The following is a 20275-nucleotide window of genomic DNA, read 5'->3' as shown; positions in this document are numbered from 1 at the left end:
CTCTTCTAGACACATGATGTGTTTCAAATTGTGGAACAGGAATGGCAGTCGACCAAAATACAAATAAATGCTAAAAATGTATTTAATACTGTTAAAATTGTGATAAAAATCTTTAGTCATGTAATAAGTGCTAGAATGGCTACTTCTTCTTAAATAATTAATGTATACCTTAGTGTCCTGATAGCTATTATGGTGATATATAAAATGCAGTTTGCGTACCATGCACACAATCTTATTGCAAAATTTGTAATAACTCTAAAAATCTATGTACTTAATGCAAAGATAATTACTTTTTTGATTAAAATACATAATAATGTGTAAATAAGTGTTTAAATACTTAGTATGCCATTCAAGGATTTTGCAAAGATTGCTCTTCATTATTCTATTAATGCGATTCTTGTGACTAGAATTAATGCAATCAGTGCAGTGGTAATTTTGTACTTAGTGTTGATTAAAAATAATGTCTACTTAATTGTCCAATTGGGACTGTATAAATAGATTAGCAGTGTAAAAAATGTTACGATAATTGTGCTTCTTGTGACTAAAAATTTATATGTTTAAAATGTAACCCTGGATATTATATCAAAGAATCAGAATAGATTTGCCAGCCCTGTAGTAATAGTAATTGCCTAACATGTGATCCAGGATAACCTAGTAAATGCAAAACTTGTCCTGACTTTGGTAAAAATTTGCTTTAAAACGATGATTGTGTAACCTAATGTACTGATGGATTCTTCGATAGTATTAATAATGAATGTAAACCCTGCCTAGATAAATGTTCTTTATGTAATTCTTCTACTTAATGCTTAAAATGTTAGAATAATTATATAATAGATCAAACTCAAAGCAAGTGTATTAATGCACCGTGCCCTACTGGCTAATACTAAGGTAAAAATTTTTATGGAGGTGATGCTTGTCTACAGTGCTCCAAATTATTTGATAACTGTATTGAATGTACTTCAGATAAATGCTCAAAATGCAATCCTTAAAAAAAACTAAATACTTCCAATAATACTTGTAATGATTCTTGTCCTGATAACTATTACCCAAAAGAAAATATTTGTCAATAGTGTCCAAATTAATATTGCAAAACATGTACTCCCTCTACTTGTGATTCCTGTTTTTTAAATAGTTAATAACCTTATCTTAATGAAAATGGTAACTGTGTCAGTAAGTGTGAAAATAATGAGTATTTAGATGAAAATGGTTTAAAATGTTTAGCATGTTCATCAAAATATGGCTTATCTTGCTTGATGTGTAACACTTAAGCATGTATTAAATGTGATAAATAATAATTTATAAGTGAGCTATAATAAAATTCGTGTGTACCTACTTGCCCATCAGGTTAATATGGAAATACATCAACAAACTTATGCTAAAATTGCGAAAATACAAGATGCAATACTTGTGATTAGTAAAACCCTAGATAATGCCTTTCATGCAAAACAGAATATCCTTATTTTAATGATCATTAATGCTTATCTTAATGCCAAGAAGGTTATTTCTCTGATGAATTAAATTAATGCTAAAGTTGTAGTAAATATGATCTTAATTGTGCTTAATGTGATAAAAATTCATGTATTTCTTGTATACCTAGCTCTAATCTATTTTTACTCAATAATAGTTGTGTTAGTATTTGTCTAGATAATTATTATCCCTTCTAATAAGATATAAAAATTTGCAAAAAATGCTAAGATTCTAATTGCAAACAATGTAATCTGTTAGATCCATCAAAATGTTTAACATGCTCAGATTCATTTTATTTATTAAATGAAATATGTATTACAAAATGTCCTGAAGGAACATTCCCTAATAACAAAAATAAAACTTGTACATATTGCTACAGCTAATATAGTAATTGCTAAAAATGCACTGAAACGAAATGTTTGTCTTGCTTAGATAATTTATTTATATTGGAAGATACTTAATAATGTGTTTCCAGTTGTCCACCTAACTATATAGATTCATCATTAATTTTTAATTCTTCTTAATCTAATTAAATAAATAAAAAAGTTTGTTAGAAGTGTGCTAATGCAAACTGTTATACCTGTGATCCAAAGATACTAGTAAATGTTTAAGTTGCTCTTAAATCTTGGAAAACTCTCCATTAATTTATTTATATAATAAGGATTGCGTAGAAAATTGTGATTTTTATGTAAATATAGCTACAAATGAGTGCTTTGACTCTTGTCCAAATTATTTGCTTTAAATAGAAAACCCAAAGCAATGTTAAGAGTGTCCATAATTTATATAAAGCAGAACATGCGTTCTGTAATGTAGTTCAAATACTTATATTGATTAAACCCACAAGAAGTTATGTGTGGTGTGCTAAGATTAATATGATAATAACTGTATCTTATGTAATTCTTCCAAATGCTTAAAATGTTCTCCAGATTTTTATCTATATCAGAACAAATGTTACAGCTAATGTCCTGAAAATACATACTTCGATATAGAAAACTATATTTGTTTAGATAATTGTAATGATCCTTTAGTTTTAATTAGGCATAAATAGTGTAGTATGATTTGCCCTTCTGGATATTATAAAGAACCAATTAATTCACAAAATCAAATAATCTGTAGTTTATGTGACTAAAAATGCAAAGAATGTATCAAAAAAAGCTCATTTTGCACTGTATGTTCCTAAGGGAGTGGATGGGATTGTTTAGATAAAGAGGATTTTGATACATTTTTAAAGAATCAGTATTGCGAATATTTCAAGGAAGAAAGCTAAATTGAAAAATGTAGCAAAACGCTAACATAAAGTAGAGCTTAAACTTATATTATAGATATTACTTCTTATATTAGCAATGGAATATGTCTCACTTTAATATTAGGAAATCACACATTTATAGGTGTTTTTAGCATTTATTACATCTAAATATTTTAATTGATTGGTAACTATGTTTTAATAGAAACATAAGAGTTCAAAATTGTCAATGAAGTCTTAACAAAATATTTTTTAGCATTTAATACATTCAATCTAATACCTTATCCTTTTGAAAGAGAAAATTATTCAGATTTGTTGACATTCTTTAATTATAAGACTTTAATTTTGGATATCCATAATTTATCCAAGGTTTTTTACTTAAATAATTTATACTAATTGATTCTACTTTTCTTGGCTGTGCTCGCAACTATAATTCTAATAAATATCAAGCATTTATATAGAATCGGAGCTTATTTCAAGAACAATATCATGCCAAAATTGTTTTTAATTTGTTCTAACATGATTTTATTATCATCTTTAAATAATATAATAAATTCTAATTATCTTTCTACATTTGATAGAATAGTTGCTTATGGTAGTTTGGGATTTTATTTTGGAATTTTTAGCTATATAATATATTAAGTTTATATTTACAGAATTGAGGTAACTTTGGTTTAGAGTAATTTGTAGAAATTTTTTTTAGTTGAAAGTCTTGAAGCTCATTTGTCTAGAAGAATATATTGGGTTCTTTTTGAGTTGAGAAAATTGTTTTGTTGCCTTTTTGTTGTGATATACAATAAATAAGTAATATCAATTTGGGTATCCATAACTATTAGTTTTGTGTTTATTTTGTTTTTAACTTTATACCGCCCTTTTAGCTCAAAGTTAGAGTTAGGATTTTTAGTTTTCTTAGAAATAATTTTCTTTAGTTCTTAGCTAGTATTAGTGTTCATGAGTTAACTTGATAGCATTTAAAGTAATTTTTTAATTTATTTTGAATTAAATATTTATTTAAATTTTAACCAAAAGACCTTATTTCAATCCTTGTAGTGTTTCTTTTATCTTGTAATGTCATTAGTATCTTTTTAATAGTAAGAAAAATTTACTCAGTAATATAAAAAAAAAAGATTGAATATGATATTTAAGTATTCAATAAACTTAACCAGTTAAAATAAAAAGAAATGTTTGATTTGAACTCTTTTGCAAATTCTTTTGATCTTAAAAAAGAAATGGTTGTAAAATTTAAGATAAAAACAAAAAAAATTAATTGAAGATAAAAATTAAATATGCGTAAAAATTATTATTATTAATAAAAAAAGTAATTAGTCTATGTTTTGTTGACTAAAAGAATATTTGAGAATATAAAAAAACTTTTAATTTTTAACATTAAAATATTTTATAATAAAATTTAATAATATACTTGCAATTACTTTTAATAAATCATTTTAAATATAAAATAATTTTGAATCATAATGGTGTTTGAAAATTTTTTATTTTAGATAATTTATTAAATAATATTTTTATTACCTTGATATCTCATTTTAAAATGATATTTCTAATAAATTTCAATTTTAAAAACCAGTATCATTTTGAAAAATTCTTATTAAAAATTTATAAAATAAATATCAATCTTTAAATATGTAAAATACAATTATAAAATAAAGAATATAATATCAAAATTTTTATCTTGAAAATATTTTATATAATTAGTTTTCTTTGAGAAAGTTATTATCTAAGTTAATTTTTAAGTATTTCAATATTTCTATTAAATCACGTTTAGATCTATTTTTAATTAATTTGTGATAAGGCCCATTTATTTTGGAAAATGTACACTCAATAAATGCTGTGCTTGTTGGGAATAGAAAAAATAAACCTAGAATAAAGGTTATTTATGTTATCTTATTCAGTAAGTATATCTAATTTTAATTATATTTTATTTCCAATCAAACTGTTATTTTTATAAGATTTATTGACTCTCACAAATTCTTATAATAAAAGAAAATAAAATGATAAAAGATATTAAACAAATTGATGAGAGTCTAATTAATCTAAATATTTAAGCTTAAGATAAAATAAAATTAAGTTAAGCCTTAAGATATTTAGAAATAAAGTTAAGCAAAAAGCATAATAATAATAAAGTTAAGAAATTGAAATAGCCCATCTTTTATAATTTTTAAATTAATTTCATTTTAAAAAATGAATGTGGATTTTAATAAAAAGTTTTTTTAAGTTAACTCAAGAAATAAATAAGTTATCATATAATAAATATTATATTCATAATTATGTATTATAAATTAACAAAATTATAATTATTATTTAATCATTTTCAGATACCTAAACTTTTAAAATTATTATTTTTTAAAAGATATTTCCCAATTGAAACTTTTTAATAAAATGATTCTATTTATTTGAACTATATCGTAATGTATTAAAAAATTGATATTAAATTAGTAATTTGAGGTAATGAATTAACAAAATTATGGATTTTATATTATTTACATATACCTAAACTCTTAAAACTACTTTTTTTAAAGGAGAATTCCTAAACAAAAATGAATGAAAAATAATAAAATATTACAACAAATAAACAATTTGTTAAAAAAAAAACCTTGAAATTATATTGGTAATTTTAAATTAAAAATTAACAAAAATATGATTAATTTTTATATACTTTAAGAGCCTTATATCGATAAGCCCCTTCCCATCTTCTTTATTTTTGAATATTAATATCATTTTATTAATTCAATTAAATTAAGAAATTATGGTTTTTAGAATATTTAAAATATATTTTACAACATAATTATTAAACTAAGGTTAATTAACAAATATTTAAATTAATTATTCACAATTCTTAATATAATTTGAAAGGATAATTTTCTTAATTTCTTAATCCACATAATTAATTACATATTTTTTATAAAATTTACTCACAAGTAAAAATAATCTTTACAGCTAAAAGTGTTTTTAAATTAAAAAAAGTTTATTTTTTTTAGATGAGAACTTCGATTTTTATATCTGTAACTCGTCTTATTAAAATTCTTTAAAAGATTCAATTCATTTAATGATTTGATATTTATTACATAAATAATAATTAAAAAAAAAATTTAAAATGATAATTAGAGGCCTTTTCATTTTTTGGATTTTAAAATTATCCCTTGAATGTAAAATTATTTCAAAAGGAATTTAAATTAGAATTTTATATCATAAAAGTTGAATATTTGTTATAGTCGTTCTTTACATAAAATACAATACCTAGTGCTGAGTTAAATTGGAAGAAAAGTTAATGCGCTAATTGTAATGGATACCCATCTCAAACCTATACTTGCTAGACTACTTTTTTCTCTGAATTTAGCTAAAATTAAATTTTTGGCATACTTGATTTATATAACAGTTATAGTTTTTAGTTCTCTGATGGTATTATTCCACATTATTAAATCTCTATAAAAGTAGACATATTACTTTTAGAGACAGTGGACACAACTGATAGCTTTTAAGTAATAGTGCTTGATTAAAGTAATCAGCTATTTTCTTCTAGTTATACAAAATCAAATTATGATGATGGTTATAAAATCTGCTCCAATTAAAAAGATACTTTAATTCGTTTTTCAGAAATTATAAATCCATCATATTAATTTACTTTAGTATTTCAATCAAAACTTAATTAAGATTATACAGACGAAGGTTTTGGAATTAAAAATCTTTACATTTATTTAAATACATGTCATCCTTCATGTTCCAAATGCGATGGGCCAAATAGTGTAAATTATAAAAGAATGATTCTAAAATTAAATAGAATTTTATTAAAATTAGAATAATTGTTTGAGTTGCTAAGAAATTTCGAAATATGATTCTGCAAATAAAACGTGCTAATAATGTGATAATGGATAGCTATATCATTAAGGCTATTGTGTAGCAGCTTGTCCCAGCTAATTTTAAGCTGATTTAACAAATTAAATTTGTTTAAAATCGAATATTTATTGCAATAACTATAACTCTTCTACTATGAAATGTGATAGTTGTAATTCAATATCTTATTTAGTTGATGGTGAATGCGTAAAAATTATTTCTAATTATCAACCACTAAATTCTGGAAAAAGTAATACCTTTCAAAATTTATTTTTATATGAATTCTTAATGATTATTTTTATAAATAATTTTTTGTTTTTATCCACAAAAAAAGGTTCCGAAATATTATTTAAAAGCCTTACATTAGATAATTTTGCAGAAATCACTGTAAGCAACTACTTGTTTTAACTTAATAATTTTTTAGATGATTTTTATGATAATAAAAAATTAACTTAATCAACTGTAACACTTTGTGGGGGTTATTAAATATTAGGAGGAGCTTATCTTGCATCAACAGGAGCTTCAATAGAAAAATCCTTTGCCAATTTGTAAAATAATAAATTAATTTTATTTTTTAAATATATACAAAATTTTTGTAAACTCTAGAAAACCACATTGGAAGATAGATATAAGCTTTGTAGCTTTTAAAATAGATTAATGGTAAACACCCAGTAAAATTTACAATATTTTAGTTTTAGTTGATTAGAATGGTACTACAATTGATGAACAAGTACTTGAATAATCGCCAAATATTTGTGGTAGAAATAACTATAGTGATCAAATTGTTTAGATTACAGTATAAAATTTACAACATAATTTACAAAATTTAAATATAAAAATAACAACTGACTTAAATGATAATTCAAGCGTTCATTCCTTCGGTATTCGAGAGTTCTATGTTTAAATCCATTATGTAAAATTTAAATTTTATTGTTATATTTATATTTACTATTTTATTCTATTTAATAGTGTCCTGACCCAAATTGCCTTGCTTGTTCTGATATCAATAGTTGTACTTCTTGTCAGATACCTACTTTTTTATATTAGGGTACTTGTGTTAGCAAATGTTAAGATGGTTTCTATGGAGATAATATTTCTAATTAATGCTTATAATGTAATAAAATTTGTAAAACTTGTATTGAAAAAGCTGATAAATGTTTAAGTTGTTAAGATTCACTTTATTATTAATAATCCATCAATACATGCGTTAAAGCATGTGATCCAAATTAATATGCAGATAAAAATAATTAATGCCAGCCTTGTAACATTAATTGTAATACATGCAATGGAGGTGAATTCAATAATTGTTAGTCTTGTTATCCAAAGAAATATTTATAGTCATCTATAAATACTTGTGATGGTTAATGTTATAGCAATTAATATGCAGATGATCAAACTAGTTTATGTACTTAATGCGATACTTCTTGCAAAACATGTTAAGGAAAGTCATCTACTTGCACTAGTTGCAATGATGGGAGATATTTGAAACTTCCTGAAAATTAATGTGTTGTCAAATGTGATTTAGGTTTTTACGAAGATAAATCAACTAACACTTGTTAAAAATGTCATTCTAGCTGTTAAGGTTGTAATGGAGGCTCAAATAATAATTGTACTTCTTGTTAATCACCAAATTTTTTATAGCAATTAACAGGAAAATGTGTTAACGATTGTGGTAGTAATTATTATGGTGAAAAATCAACGAGTATTTGTACTATCTGCCATAAGTCATGTAAAGATTGTTTAGGAGGAACATCAAATGATTGTCTAAGTTGCAATGATGGAACATTTTTATAACTCCCATAAAAATAATGTGTTGTAAATTGTGATTTAGGATATTATGGAGATCCTTAAATAAACTCATGTTAAAAATGTAACCCCAACTGTAAAGGCTGTAATGGAAGCTAAAAAAATAACTGTACTTCCTGTTAACCACCATAATTTTTATAATAATCAACTGGAGAATGTGTAAGTGTTTGTCAAAGTAATTAATATGGTGATATATCATCAAGTATTTGTGCTCCATGTAATAAATAATGCAAAACTTGTTTTGGTGGATCAAATAGTGACTGTTTGAGTTGTAATAATGGAACTTTTTATTAATAATCTCTTAATTAATGTTTATCTATTTGCAATAGTAATTAATACTAAGACACAATCAATAATACTTGCAGTAGCTGCCACCAAAATTGTTTAACATGCTTTGGACCTAATTTAAATTAATGTTTATCTTGCTAATTGCCTCTTTATTTTGATAAAAATACAAATTAATGTACAAATACCTGCAAAAATGGATTTTATCCAGGTTTATTTAATAATTTACCAATTTGTTTAACTTGTGAATCTGCTTTTGGAGAAGGCTGTATTCTTTGTGATTAAAAATAATGTAATAAATGTAGTTAAACATTTTTTTCCAGTGGAATTTATTGTGTTGATAAATGTCCTTAAAATACTATTACTTCGTTTAAAGATATGACTTGTAGTTAAAGTTGTGAGTAATCCTTTGTAGTTCAAGATAATGTTTGTTAAAGCAGTTGTAAAGAAGGTTACTATGCTTCCTCTCCTTAATTAATATCAAATAACCTTATAAGAAAGTGTGAAAAATGTGATAGTTAATGTAAAGAATGTCAAAAAAGTTCCGATGATTGCACAATTTGTAGTGACGTGCAATCAACAGATTGTATGAGTGAAGCTAGAAAGTCTTAATATATACAATTAAAAATATGTGACTCCTTTGGACTTTCTAAATCATAGGCAGATTGTTAATAATCAGTTTCATCATCGCAAGATAAATATCATATTGAAAATGTTGTAGGATTTATATCATTTTTTTTCATGATACTTTTATTTTTAAGTGGCTATAAATTTGTGGGTTTTTTAAGCATTTATTACATTTAAGTAATTTAAATGATAGGAAATTATTGCTTGCTAAATATTGATTCTCTTTATTTGACTAAAGAGCTTGCTTTAAAGTATGCCTTAACTCATAATTACTTTAATTTAATTCCAACTCAACAAATCTTTCATAAAAATGAAAGTATGAAAACTCTCTTTTCAAGTCAATACTATCCTATGTTAATTAAAGTATAGCCTTTGATGGATTTATTACTTTTAAACTTTTTTTATCAAGGTTTCATAATCGTCACTTTGTACTCTATTTACTTTGGATTCTAACTGTTTTAATGCAAAAATAAAATGAAGTAATATTTAAGATATAACATTATAGTAAAAATTTGGATGATAAGCTCAAACTTGTTATTAATAAGCTTTTTTACTAGCAAATTTTATGAAGGTTCAACTGTTTAGTTTTATGAAATATATTTTTTTATAGTAATTTTAGTTATTTACTTGAGCTATATATTAAAAAGTTTAATACAAATAATAAATTATGATTGCAAAAAAGAATTAGGACAAACTTCAAATGATTATTTATTTATAGGAGTAAAAAAGTAGTTTAATTAGAGATTATTTTGGATGTTTTTCGAATTAAGAAAATTGATTATAGCTTGCATTATCGCGTTTAATTAGGGAAAGGAATCTATTTACCTAAATATTAGCTTAAATATGGTATTTATTTTATATTTAATTATTTTCAAGCCTGTAAAAAGTAAGTGGAGAAACTTCAATATAGTATTTTTAGAACTATTTTATACAGCAATAATCTCTTTACTTTTGATAGCCAATACTCAAAATATTGCTTTAGGTAATTTAATATTTTAGATTCTAAAATAATATTTTTAATAAATTATTTTATAAATTATTTGATAGTAATAATGTACATGCTCGTAATGTTTCACTTGTTTTTCATGGTACAAGCTATTATTTATCTCCTTATAGCTTTTCATAAGAATTACTCATTGGAAAGTATAAAAAAGAAAAAATAATTACATAAACTAAAAATATACTAAATTGATCCTTTCTAGTAAATAACTCAAGAATTTTAACTTTCTCAATATAAAACTATTCAGTCTCTATAGTAAAAAAATTAATATTCAGAGAAATTTAGTAGAATAATTAGGTTAAAGCCTTAAGCTCATTTATATTGAAGATATATTTCTATAAAGATTGAAAAAATAAAAATTTCTTCAAATAAAAGTAAACTAAATAAATATTTAATTATTTTGTATTTAAATTATTATTTTTGTTTATTTAATCTCTTAAAATTTATATTTCATAAAATAATAATTTAAATTGAAAAATTTACTAAATTTATATCTTATTTTGTTAAATAAAAAATTGAAAAACATTTTAAATTATAAAAAACATTTTTTATAACTTAAAAATATTTGATAAATTTTTTCAAAAACAATAATTGTGATTTAATCAATGTTGATGATCTATTCAAATTTTAGTAATAGAAGAAAATAGATTAACTTCTTCACTCAAAATAAATTAATCAGTTCTTTGTAAATTGAATAAAATATTTGCAGTCTTTTTATAATTTTTTTTGATATTAAAGCTAAATGATATTTGTATATATTTTATATTTTCTTAATTAAAGATATGTCTTTCAATGTTAAAACCAGTAACCTTCATTAATTTAAAAAAACATTACTCTAAGATATTGTGGATTTGATTATACGCAATCTAAATTAAAAAAAATTGATTTATGGCTTTAATTTATGAGGTACTATCACCTTTAATAAAATGTAACTACACATATTTACTCTTTTACATATCTGGTTTTTATAATTTTTGTATTATAATTTTATAAAATTTATTTGCTAAAAAACTCAAAAATATGAACTAAAAAATTTGTTTTCTCATTTTTATTACTTTAAAAATATCATTTCAATGTAATATCAATTTAATAAAAAATTTTTTAATATTTAATTTTTATAATTCAAAAAAGATGAATATTTATTGGAATCTTTCTTTGCATAACCCACAATAACTAGTTCGGAATTATTAAATTGGACTAAAGTATTGATAAAGAAATGCGACTATTGCAATGAATATCCAACTTTAACTTACACCTGTTAACAAACTGATTTCTCTGAATTTAATTAAAATTAAATTTTTGGCATATTAGATGATGAAAATACATACACCTATTAATTTTAGAATGGAATTATTCCACATTACTAAATTTCTATTAAAGTAGATATTTTACTTTTAAGGACAGTAGATCCAGAAGATGGTTTTTAAATAGCTTTGTCAGATTAAAATAATAATCAATTATTTACTTCTATCTGGTATACAAAAAATCACTATACAGATGGGTATTTAATTTGTTCAGAAAAGCCAGATACTCTAATCCGCTTTTCAACAATATTATCACTTTCATCTTATAATTTTAATTTAATATTTCATTCAAAGCTTGATTAAGATTATCCAGATGAAGGATTTGGAATTAAAAATCTTAATATTTATTTAAATACTTGTCATCCTTCTTGTTTTAGATGCGATGGACCAAATTATGTAAATTAAAGATATCTTAAACTAATGGAATATAAAATTTTATAAAAATTAGAATAATTGTTTAAGTTGTTCAGATAGTTCCAAATATGATGCATAATAAAAAACTTGCTAATAATGTAGTAGCGGATAATTTTATCACTAAGGTCTCTGCATATCATCTTGTCCTGCTTAGTTTCAAGGAGATTAAAATTATATATGTGTAAAAATATAAAATAATTGCGATAGTTATGATTTATCTATGATGAAATGCAATAGATGCAAGCCAATCTCATTTTACATGATTGATGGTGAATGTGTGTCATAAATATCGTAGTTATATAAACCATTAGTTTCTGCAGCAAGTTAAATCTTTAAAATTTATCTTTTACTGTTTTATTTATTTTTAATTCTAAAAATAATTTGAATTTTTATTATCATTAAAAAAGATTCAGAGATATTATTTAAAAGTCTAACATTAGACAGCTTTGGAGAGATCACTGTCAGTAATTACTAGTTTTAAATAACTTTTTTTGATGATTTCTACTACGAGAAAAGATATACTAATTCAACTGTAACACTTTGCAACATATACCAACTTTTAGGTGGTGCTTATCTTGCATCTATAAATTCTTAAATTTAAAAATCTTTTACTAATTTGTAAAAAATAAATTTATTTATTTATTATTTTTAATCAAATTTTTTTTACTTTAGACAGCCTCATTGGAAAATAGATATAACTTTTGTAGCTTTTATAATAGATTAATGGTAAATTCTTGATACAATTTATGCTTTTAATGTAACAATTGATGATTAGTTAATTCAATTTTAGAAAAATATTCTTTAACCACCAACATAAATTTGTGGTTTACAAAGCTAAAATGATCAAATTGTTTAAATTATTGCTTTAGATTAGCCACATCATTAATAAAGCTTAGATATAAAAATATCAACTAATTTAGATTAAAATTCAAGTGTACACTCCTTTGGTATAAGAGAATTCTATGTTTAAATCCACTATGTAAAATTTAAATTTAATGAACTCAATATAATATTTTTTAATTATTAACAGTGCACTATAACAAATTGTCTTTCTTGTATAAGTCTTACGGAGTGTATTTCTTGTGGTAATAACACTTTTTTATACTAAGGTTAATGTGTTAGTTAATGTGATGATAGTTTTTATGGAGATACTATTCAAAATAAATGTATTGCATGTGATAAAAGTTGTAAAACTTGTTATGGAGGAACAAGTAGTAATTGTTTAAGCTGTAATGATGGTTTGTTTTTTTAATAAACACTTAACTAATGTCTTAATAAATGTAACGTAGATTAATATGGAGATTTATAAACAAATATATGCAAACCATGTCATCAAAATTGTAAAACTTGTGATGGAGGAACAAGTAGTAATTGTTTAAGCTGTAATGATGGTTTGTTTTTTTAATAAACACTTAACTAATGTCTTAATAAATGTAACGTAGATTAATATGGAGATTTATAAACAAATATATGCAAACCATGTCATCAAAATTGTAAAACTTGTTTTGGCGGTTAATAAAACAACTGCTAATCTTGCTATTAATCAACTTTTCTATAGTAGTCGACAGGAGAATGTGTTAGCGTTTGTAACAGTAATTAATATGGTGATACATCTTCAGGTATTTGCACTCTTTGTCATAAATTGTGTAAAACTTGTTCAGGTGGATCAAATGACAATTGCCTGAGTTGCAATAATGGAACATTTTATTAATAATCCCTTAACTAATGCTTAACTCAATGTAACAGTAATTAATATAAAGATACAATCAATAACACTTGCTGTAGCTGCAATTAAACTTGCTTAACATGTTTTGGACCTGATCCAAATTAATGTTCATCTTGTTAATTGCCTCTTTATTTTGATAAAATTACTAATTCATGTAAAAGCTAGTGTAGTAATGGATTTTACCCTCAATCAATTAATAATCACCCAGTTTGTTTAACATGTTAATCTACATATGGAGAAGGATGTATAATTTGTGATTAAAATTCTTGTATTAAATGCAAATAGTCTTATTTTACTTATGGAGCTTAATGTGTAGATATATGTCCATAAAATACTATTACTTCTTTTATAAATAAAACTTGTAGTCTAGAATGTGATTAACCATTCGTACTACAGGATAGTATATGCTAAAGTACTTGCAAAGATGGTTACTATGCATTTTCTTCGAAAAGCATATAAAATAACATGATAACAAAATGTGAATAATGTGATAGTAAATGCTAGAAATGCCAAAACAATGTTAATGACTGCACTGTTTGCAGTGATATACAATCTATTGATTGTATGAGTTTAGAAAGATAAGGTTAATATTTAAAATAAAAAATATGTGATACTCTAGGGCTTTCGGACTCATAAACAGATTGTGAAAACTAAATTTTATCTTCATAGGATATGTACTTAGTTGAAAATATCATAAGCCTTATTTCTGCTTTATTTATGATAATTGCTTTTGTAAGTGATTATTAATTTTTGGGCTTTTTAAGCATTTATTATATATAAGTTGTATAAATGATTGGAAACTATTGCTTGATAAATATAGATTATCTATTTATGACCAAAGAACTGGCTTTAAAGTATGCTTTAACCCATAACTATTTTAATTTAATTCCAATAGAACAATTCTTTCCAAAAAGCGAAAGTATAAAAACCCTCTTTTCAAGTCAATATTATCCTATGCTAATTAATGTGTAGCCTTTGTTGGATTTGTTATTTTTAAACTTTTTTTATCAAGGTTTGATTATAATCATATTACACATTATTTATTTAGTCTTTAAAATATTTTCTTGTAAAAATAAGCTGGTTCAATATTTAAAATTTAACTTTTTAATAAAAATCTGGATGATATGCTCAAATATGTTTCTTTTAGGTATGTTTACTAGTAAATTTTATGATATATCTAGTCTTAAGTTTGGTGAAATATTTTTTTTTGTTACAAATTTACTAATTTACTTGATTAATATTTATAGAAGTATAAGATAAATAAAGTATTATGATTGGATGAAAGATTAGATTTAAACTTCAAAAAAATACTTACTTATAGAAGTAAATCAAAATCTAAAATAAAGGCTATTTTGGATGTTCTTTGAGCTTAGAAAATTTATTTTAATTGTCATTATTATTTTTCTTTAAGGAAAAAAATCAATTTATTTGAATATAAGCTTCAATATAGTATTCATATTATATTTGATATTTGTTTAACCTATTCAAAATAAGTGGAGAAACTTCAATATAATTTTTTTAGAGATATTTTATACTGTAATAGTATCTTTGCTTCTGATTGCTGACACACTAAAGCTTTCATTAGGTATTTTTAATTTCTTATTTTTAAAATAATATACACGGTAATGATTCATATTAAGGCAATATCAATTTCAGTTTATACACCTTAGAAACCTTGATTATTTTAAAAATTTTATAAAAATAAACCTTAAAATATTTGGATTTAATATGAGAATTTACCGCGAATTTAATAATATTTTAATAATTAATTATAAAATAGTTATAATGTACTTGCTAGTCACATTTCATTTAGTTTTTGTAATATAAGCTATTATTTATCTTCTTATACAATTGTATAAACGCTATTTGGAGATAAAGAACAAGAAAAAAAAATCAGATCAAATAAAATACTTAGATCCATACAAAAAAATTAAAATAGAATTTTAAATTTCTAATGTTGAATCTTTTGATTTCAGCTTTTTAAATTAAAGCTGTCAAAAATAAAAATTAGTTAGATTCAGCTCATCAAAACCTAAAACTTTATAAAAATGATGTTTTTATTTAAATAAACCTATAATTAGATACGAATGCTAGTGAAGATTAATAGCTATTAAAAGCTATATTGTTGTAATTTATAAATTTATGTTTTAAATTAGTTTGCATTAATATTTATTAAGCCAGCGATTTTTTATCTTGCTGGTAATGAATGATAATTTTGTCTATTATAATTAGTTTATTATATTTTTTGAATAATATATTTTTAAAGTTTATTTATTAATCTACTTTTTATAAAGAAAAAATATTAATTATTTTAATGTAAAGCTTACAAAAATAAATATAAACTTTTTTGTATCTTATAGTAAAATAAAAGAAAATTTTCTCTTTCTTAAAAAAGTAAATTAATTAAAATTTAAAAATAAAAGGGATTCTTAATAGAATTATTTAATTTTTTAAAGAGAAATATAAGATAGCAATTCCAGTAAGTAGACAAAGCCAAATTTATGAATGAATCAGAAAAACGATATCTAGAAAAGTGTAATCTAATTGTTTAAATTATCTTTTAGAATCAAACTGATTTAATTCATTTTCCAAAAATAATAATAATTATTACAAACGAAAAAATAAATACAAAAATGAAAAATAAAGTTTTTTTTCTTCAATTTTTGGTTTTGCAAATATCTTTATAATGTAAAATTAAAATAAAAAAATTACTGATTTAAATAATTCATCATATAATTTTCAATAAATAGATGAATATTTGTTACAGTCACTCTTTACTTAGAATCCAATACCTGCAGCTGATTTGAGAAATTGGAGTAGAGTTTTGATAAATAATCACAATAATTAAGAGTATCCCTATTCAACTTTTACTTGTGTACAGTCTGCTTTTTCTGAATTTAGCTCTAGTTAAATATATGGTTTATTTGATTTAGAACATCAATACAGTTATTATTTTTCTAATTCTATACCCCACTATTAAATTTCAATAAAATTAGATCTTTTACTATTAATGACAGTAGATACTAATGATTTTATTTAAATATCAGTTTATGATAATAATCTAAGCTAATATACATATCTTAAATACTATACAAAATATAATAATTTTAATGACGGTTTTAATATTTGTTCTCCTCAATATTTAGATACTATGGTCCGTTTTTCAGCTATAATTAGTCCTTCTAAAAATTTTAGACTTATGTTTTATTCCCATCTTGATGAATTTTATTAAAATGAGGCATTTGGAATAAAAAACTTATACGTTTATTTAAACACATGCCATCCATCATGCTTAACATGTGATGGCCCTAATTATGTAAAATATTAATACAAATTTATAAAATTAAAAACATTCATTTAAAAATTAGAATAACTGCTTGAGTTGTTCTGATAACAAAAAATATAGTCCTAATTTGAAGACGTGTTCATTATGTGATAACGGATAATTATATCATTATGGTAATTGTGTAGATTCTTGTCCAGGTTTATTTTTAGCAGACTATATAAATTAAATTTGCTAAATTGCAAATAAGTATTGTGAAAATTATAACTCTTCTACTTTAAAATGTGAGAGTTGCAATCCTTTGTAATCATATGAAATTGATGGTGAATGTGTGAAATTAATTTAAAATTATAGTAAATTAATTCCATAATAATGTAATTGGATTTATTAAAATTTACATTTTTAAAAATTAAACTAAAATTATAAGCTTTTTTGACAAATTAATTTTATTTATTAAAATCATTAAAAATAGATACTAAAATCTTATTTAAAAGCCTCACCTTAGATACCTTTGGAGAAATGTAAGTTAACAACTACTAGTTTAAATTAAATAATTTCTTTGGGGATTTCTTTTATCAACAATATGCTGGATCTACGGTTACTCAATGTGGGAATTATCAAATATTAGGAGGAGCTTACCTTGCATCAAAAGGGGCATCAATCTAAAAAGTATTTACGAATTTGTAAAAGATAAAATCTAATTAATATTTAAATTAAGTTTATATTGTTTATAAATTAAGGCAGGCACATTGGTATATAGATATAAGCTTTATAGCCTTTAAGATAGATGATTGGTAAAATCATAAAATATATCTAGAGATTGATAACTAATAGGTAAATATATAAGAAACAATTCTTGATGGATCAAAAAATATTTGTGGTATGATAAACTATAATGATTAAATAGTTTAAGTTACAGCTTTAAACTTGTAGCATACATCATAAATTTTATCTATATTAATTTATACTGATTTAAATTAGCTCTCAGCTTTTCATTCTTTTGGTATAAGAGAGTTCTATGTTTAAATCCATTATGTAAAATATAAATTTAATGAAATCAATATAAATTATAATATTTTTAATTATTTTTGATAGTGCTCTTTAATAAATTGTCTTTCTTGTATAAGTCTTACGGAGTGTATTTCTTGTGGTAATAACACTTTTTTATACTAAGGTTAATGTGTTAGTTAATGTGATGATAGTTTTTATGGAGATACTATTCAAAATAAATGTATTGCATGTGATAAAAGTTGTAAAACTTGTTATGGAGGAACAAGTAGCAATTGTTTAAGCTGTAATGATGGTTTGTTTTTTTAATAAACACTTAACTAATGTCTTAATAAATGTAACGTAGATTAATATGGAGATTTATAAACAAATATATGCAAACCATGTCATAAAAATTGTAAAACTTGTTTTGGCGGTTAATAAAACAACTGCTAATCTTGCTATTAATCAACTTTTCTATAGTAGTCGACAGGAGAATGTGTTAACGTTTGTAACAGTAATTAATATGGTGATACATCTTCAGGTATTTGCACTCTTTGTCATAAATTGTGTAAAACTTGTTCAGGTGGATCAAATGACAATTGCCTGAGTTGTAATAATGGAACATTTTATTAATAATCCCTTAACTAATGCTTAACTCAATGTAACAGTAATTAATATAAAGATACAATCAATAACACTTGCAGTAGCTGCAATTAAACTTGCTTAACATGTTTTGGACCTGATCCAAGTTAATGTTCATCTTGTTAATTGCCTCTTTATTTTGATAAAATTACTAACCAATGTAAAAGCTAGTGTAGTAATGGATTTTACCCTGGCTTAATAAACAATCAGCCAGTTTGTTTGACATGTTAATCTGCATATGGAGAGGGATGTATAATTTGTGATTAAAATTCTTGTTTTTAATGCAAATCACCTTTTTTTGCCTATGAACTTTAATGTGTAGATATATGTCCTTAAAATACTATTACTTCTTTTATATATAGAAATTGTAGTCTAAGATGTGACTAACCATTAGTATTACAGGATAGCATATGCTAAGGTACTTGCAAAGATGGTTACTATGGCTCTCCTGCAAAAATCATATAAAATAACATGATATCAAAATGTGAGTAATGTGATAGTAAATGCTAGAAATGCCAAAATAGTGCTAATGACTGCACCATTTGTAGTGATATAAAATCAACAGATTGTATGAGTGAAACAAGAAAAGCATAATACTTTAAATTAAAACTATGCGATTCGCTAGGATTTGTGTAATAATAAAAAGATTGCTAAGATTTAACTTCATCAATCGATGATAAATACATAATTGAAAACGTTGTTTCATTTATATCACTCATTTTTATGGTAATTTTAGTCTTTACTGATTTAAAATTTGTGGGCTTTTTAAGCATTTATTACATTTAAGTAGTATAAATGATAGGAAACTATTGCTTGATAAACATAGATTCTCTTTATATGACAAAAGAACTTGCTTTAAAATATGTCTTAACCCATAACTATTTCAATTTGATTCCAACAAAATAAATTTTCCCTAAAAATGAAATCATGAAAACCCTCTTTTCAAGCCAATACTACCCTATGGTAATTAAAGTATAACCTATTATGGATTTGTTCGTTTTAAATTTTTTTTATCAAGGCTTGGTAATAATTTTATTGTACTCTATTTATTTGGGCTTTTAACTGTTTTCTTGCAAAAATAAAATGAAATAATATTTAAGACATAACTTTTTAGTAAAAATTTGGATGATCTGCTCAAACATGTTATTTATAGGTATATTTACAAGTAAAATCTATGAAGGTTCGATTATTTATTTTGAGGAAATATATTTTTTAATAATAATTATAGCTGTTTACATTATGTATATCTAAAGGAGTGTTAAATCATTAATAAATTATGGTAAAGTTAGACAAATATCCTAAGTGTCAAAAAAATATTTAGTTACTGGATTGAATAAATTTCTAAAACAAAGACTATTTTGGATGTTTTTTGAGTTAAGAAAGTTGATTATAGTCTGTGGTATTGTCTTTGTATAGGGAAAGGAATCTATTTATCTGAATATTAGCTTAAATTTAGTATTTATTTTATATTTAGTCTATGCTTGGCCAATAAAAAATAGGTGGAGGAACCTCAACATAATATTTTTGGAGCTATTCTATACCTCAATTATTTCTATTCTTTTGATTGCTAATAAATCAAACATTTCTTTAGGTAAATAAAATTAAATAAATATCTTACTTTTATAAAAATTTGTTTTATTAA

General features: G+C 23.3%; 3 protein-coding genes across 3 annotated transcripts; all 3 read left to right on the top strand. All coding sequences in view use genetic code 6, as the record gives it.

Moving 5' to 3' along the window:
• Positions 1–41: 41 nt before the first annotated feature.
• On the top strand, positions 42–3470 carry TTHERM_000706449 (zinc finger lsd1 subclass family protein; the record flags this gene model as incomplete). The annotated part of the gene is made up of 5 exons (XM_012796311.1): positions 42–786; positions 835–1536; positions 1625–1713; positions 2129–3079; positions 3354–3470. 5 exons carry the CDS (start codon positions 42–44, stop codon positions 3468–3470), a joined length of 2604 nt encoding a protein of 867 aa, XP_012651765.1.
• A 2798-nt stretch (positions 3471–6268) lies between these two features.
• Positions 6269–6533, top strand: TTHERM_000706448 (transmembrane protein, putative; the record flags this gene model as incomplete). The annotated part of the gene is made up of 2 exons (XM_012796310.1): positions 6269–6468; positions 6521–6533. 2 exons carry the CDS (start codon positions 6269–6271, stop codon positions 6531–6533), a joined length of 213 nt encoding a protein of 70 aa, XP_012651764.1.
• Positions 6534–6712: 179 nt separating this feature from the next.
• On the top strand, positions 6713–19966 carry TTHERM_000706447 (zinc finger lsd1 subclass family protein; the record flags this gene model as incomplete). The annotated part of the gene is made up of 16 exons (XM_012796309.1): positions 6713–6806; positions 6891–7104; positions 7163–7469; positions 7526–9170; positions 11406–11974; positions 12027–12315; positions 12400–12610; positions 12665–12971; positions 13023–14392; positions 16142–16197; positions 16469–17034; positions 17087–17354; positions 17474–17684; positions 17742–18036; positions 18097–19596; positions 19862–19966. 16 exons carry the CDS (start codon positions 6713–6715, stop codon positions 19964–19966), a joined length of 8007 nt encoding a protein of 2668 aa, XP_012651763.1.
• Between the last annotated feature and the right edge of the window lie 309 nt (positions 19967–20275).

Source organism: Tetrahymena thermophila, assembly GCF_000189635.1.
Source record: "Tetrahymena thermophila SB210 genomic scaffold scf_8254748, whole genome shotgun sequence".
NCBI classification, from domain to species: Eukaryota; Ciliophora; class Oligohymenophorea; order Hymenostomatida; family Tetrahymenidae; genus Tetrahymena; species Tetrahymena thermophila.
This window is presented reverse-complemented; position numbering and strand designations above follow the sequence as displayed.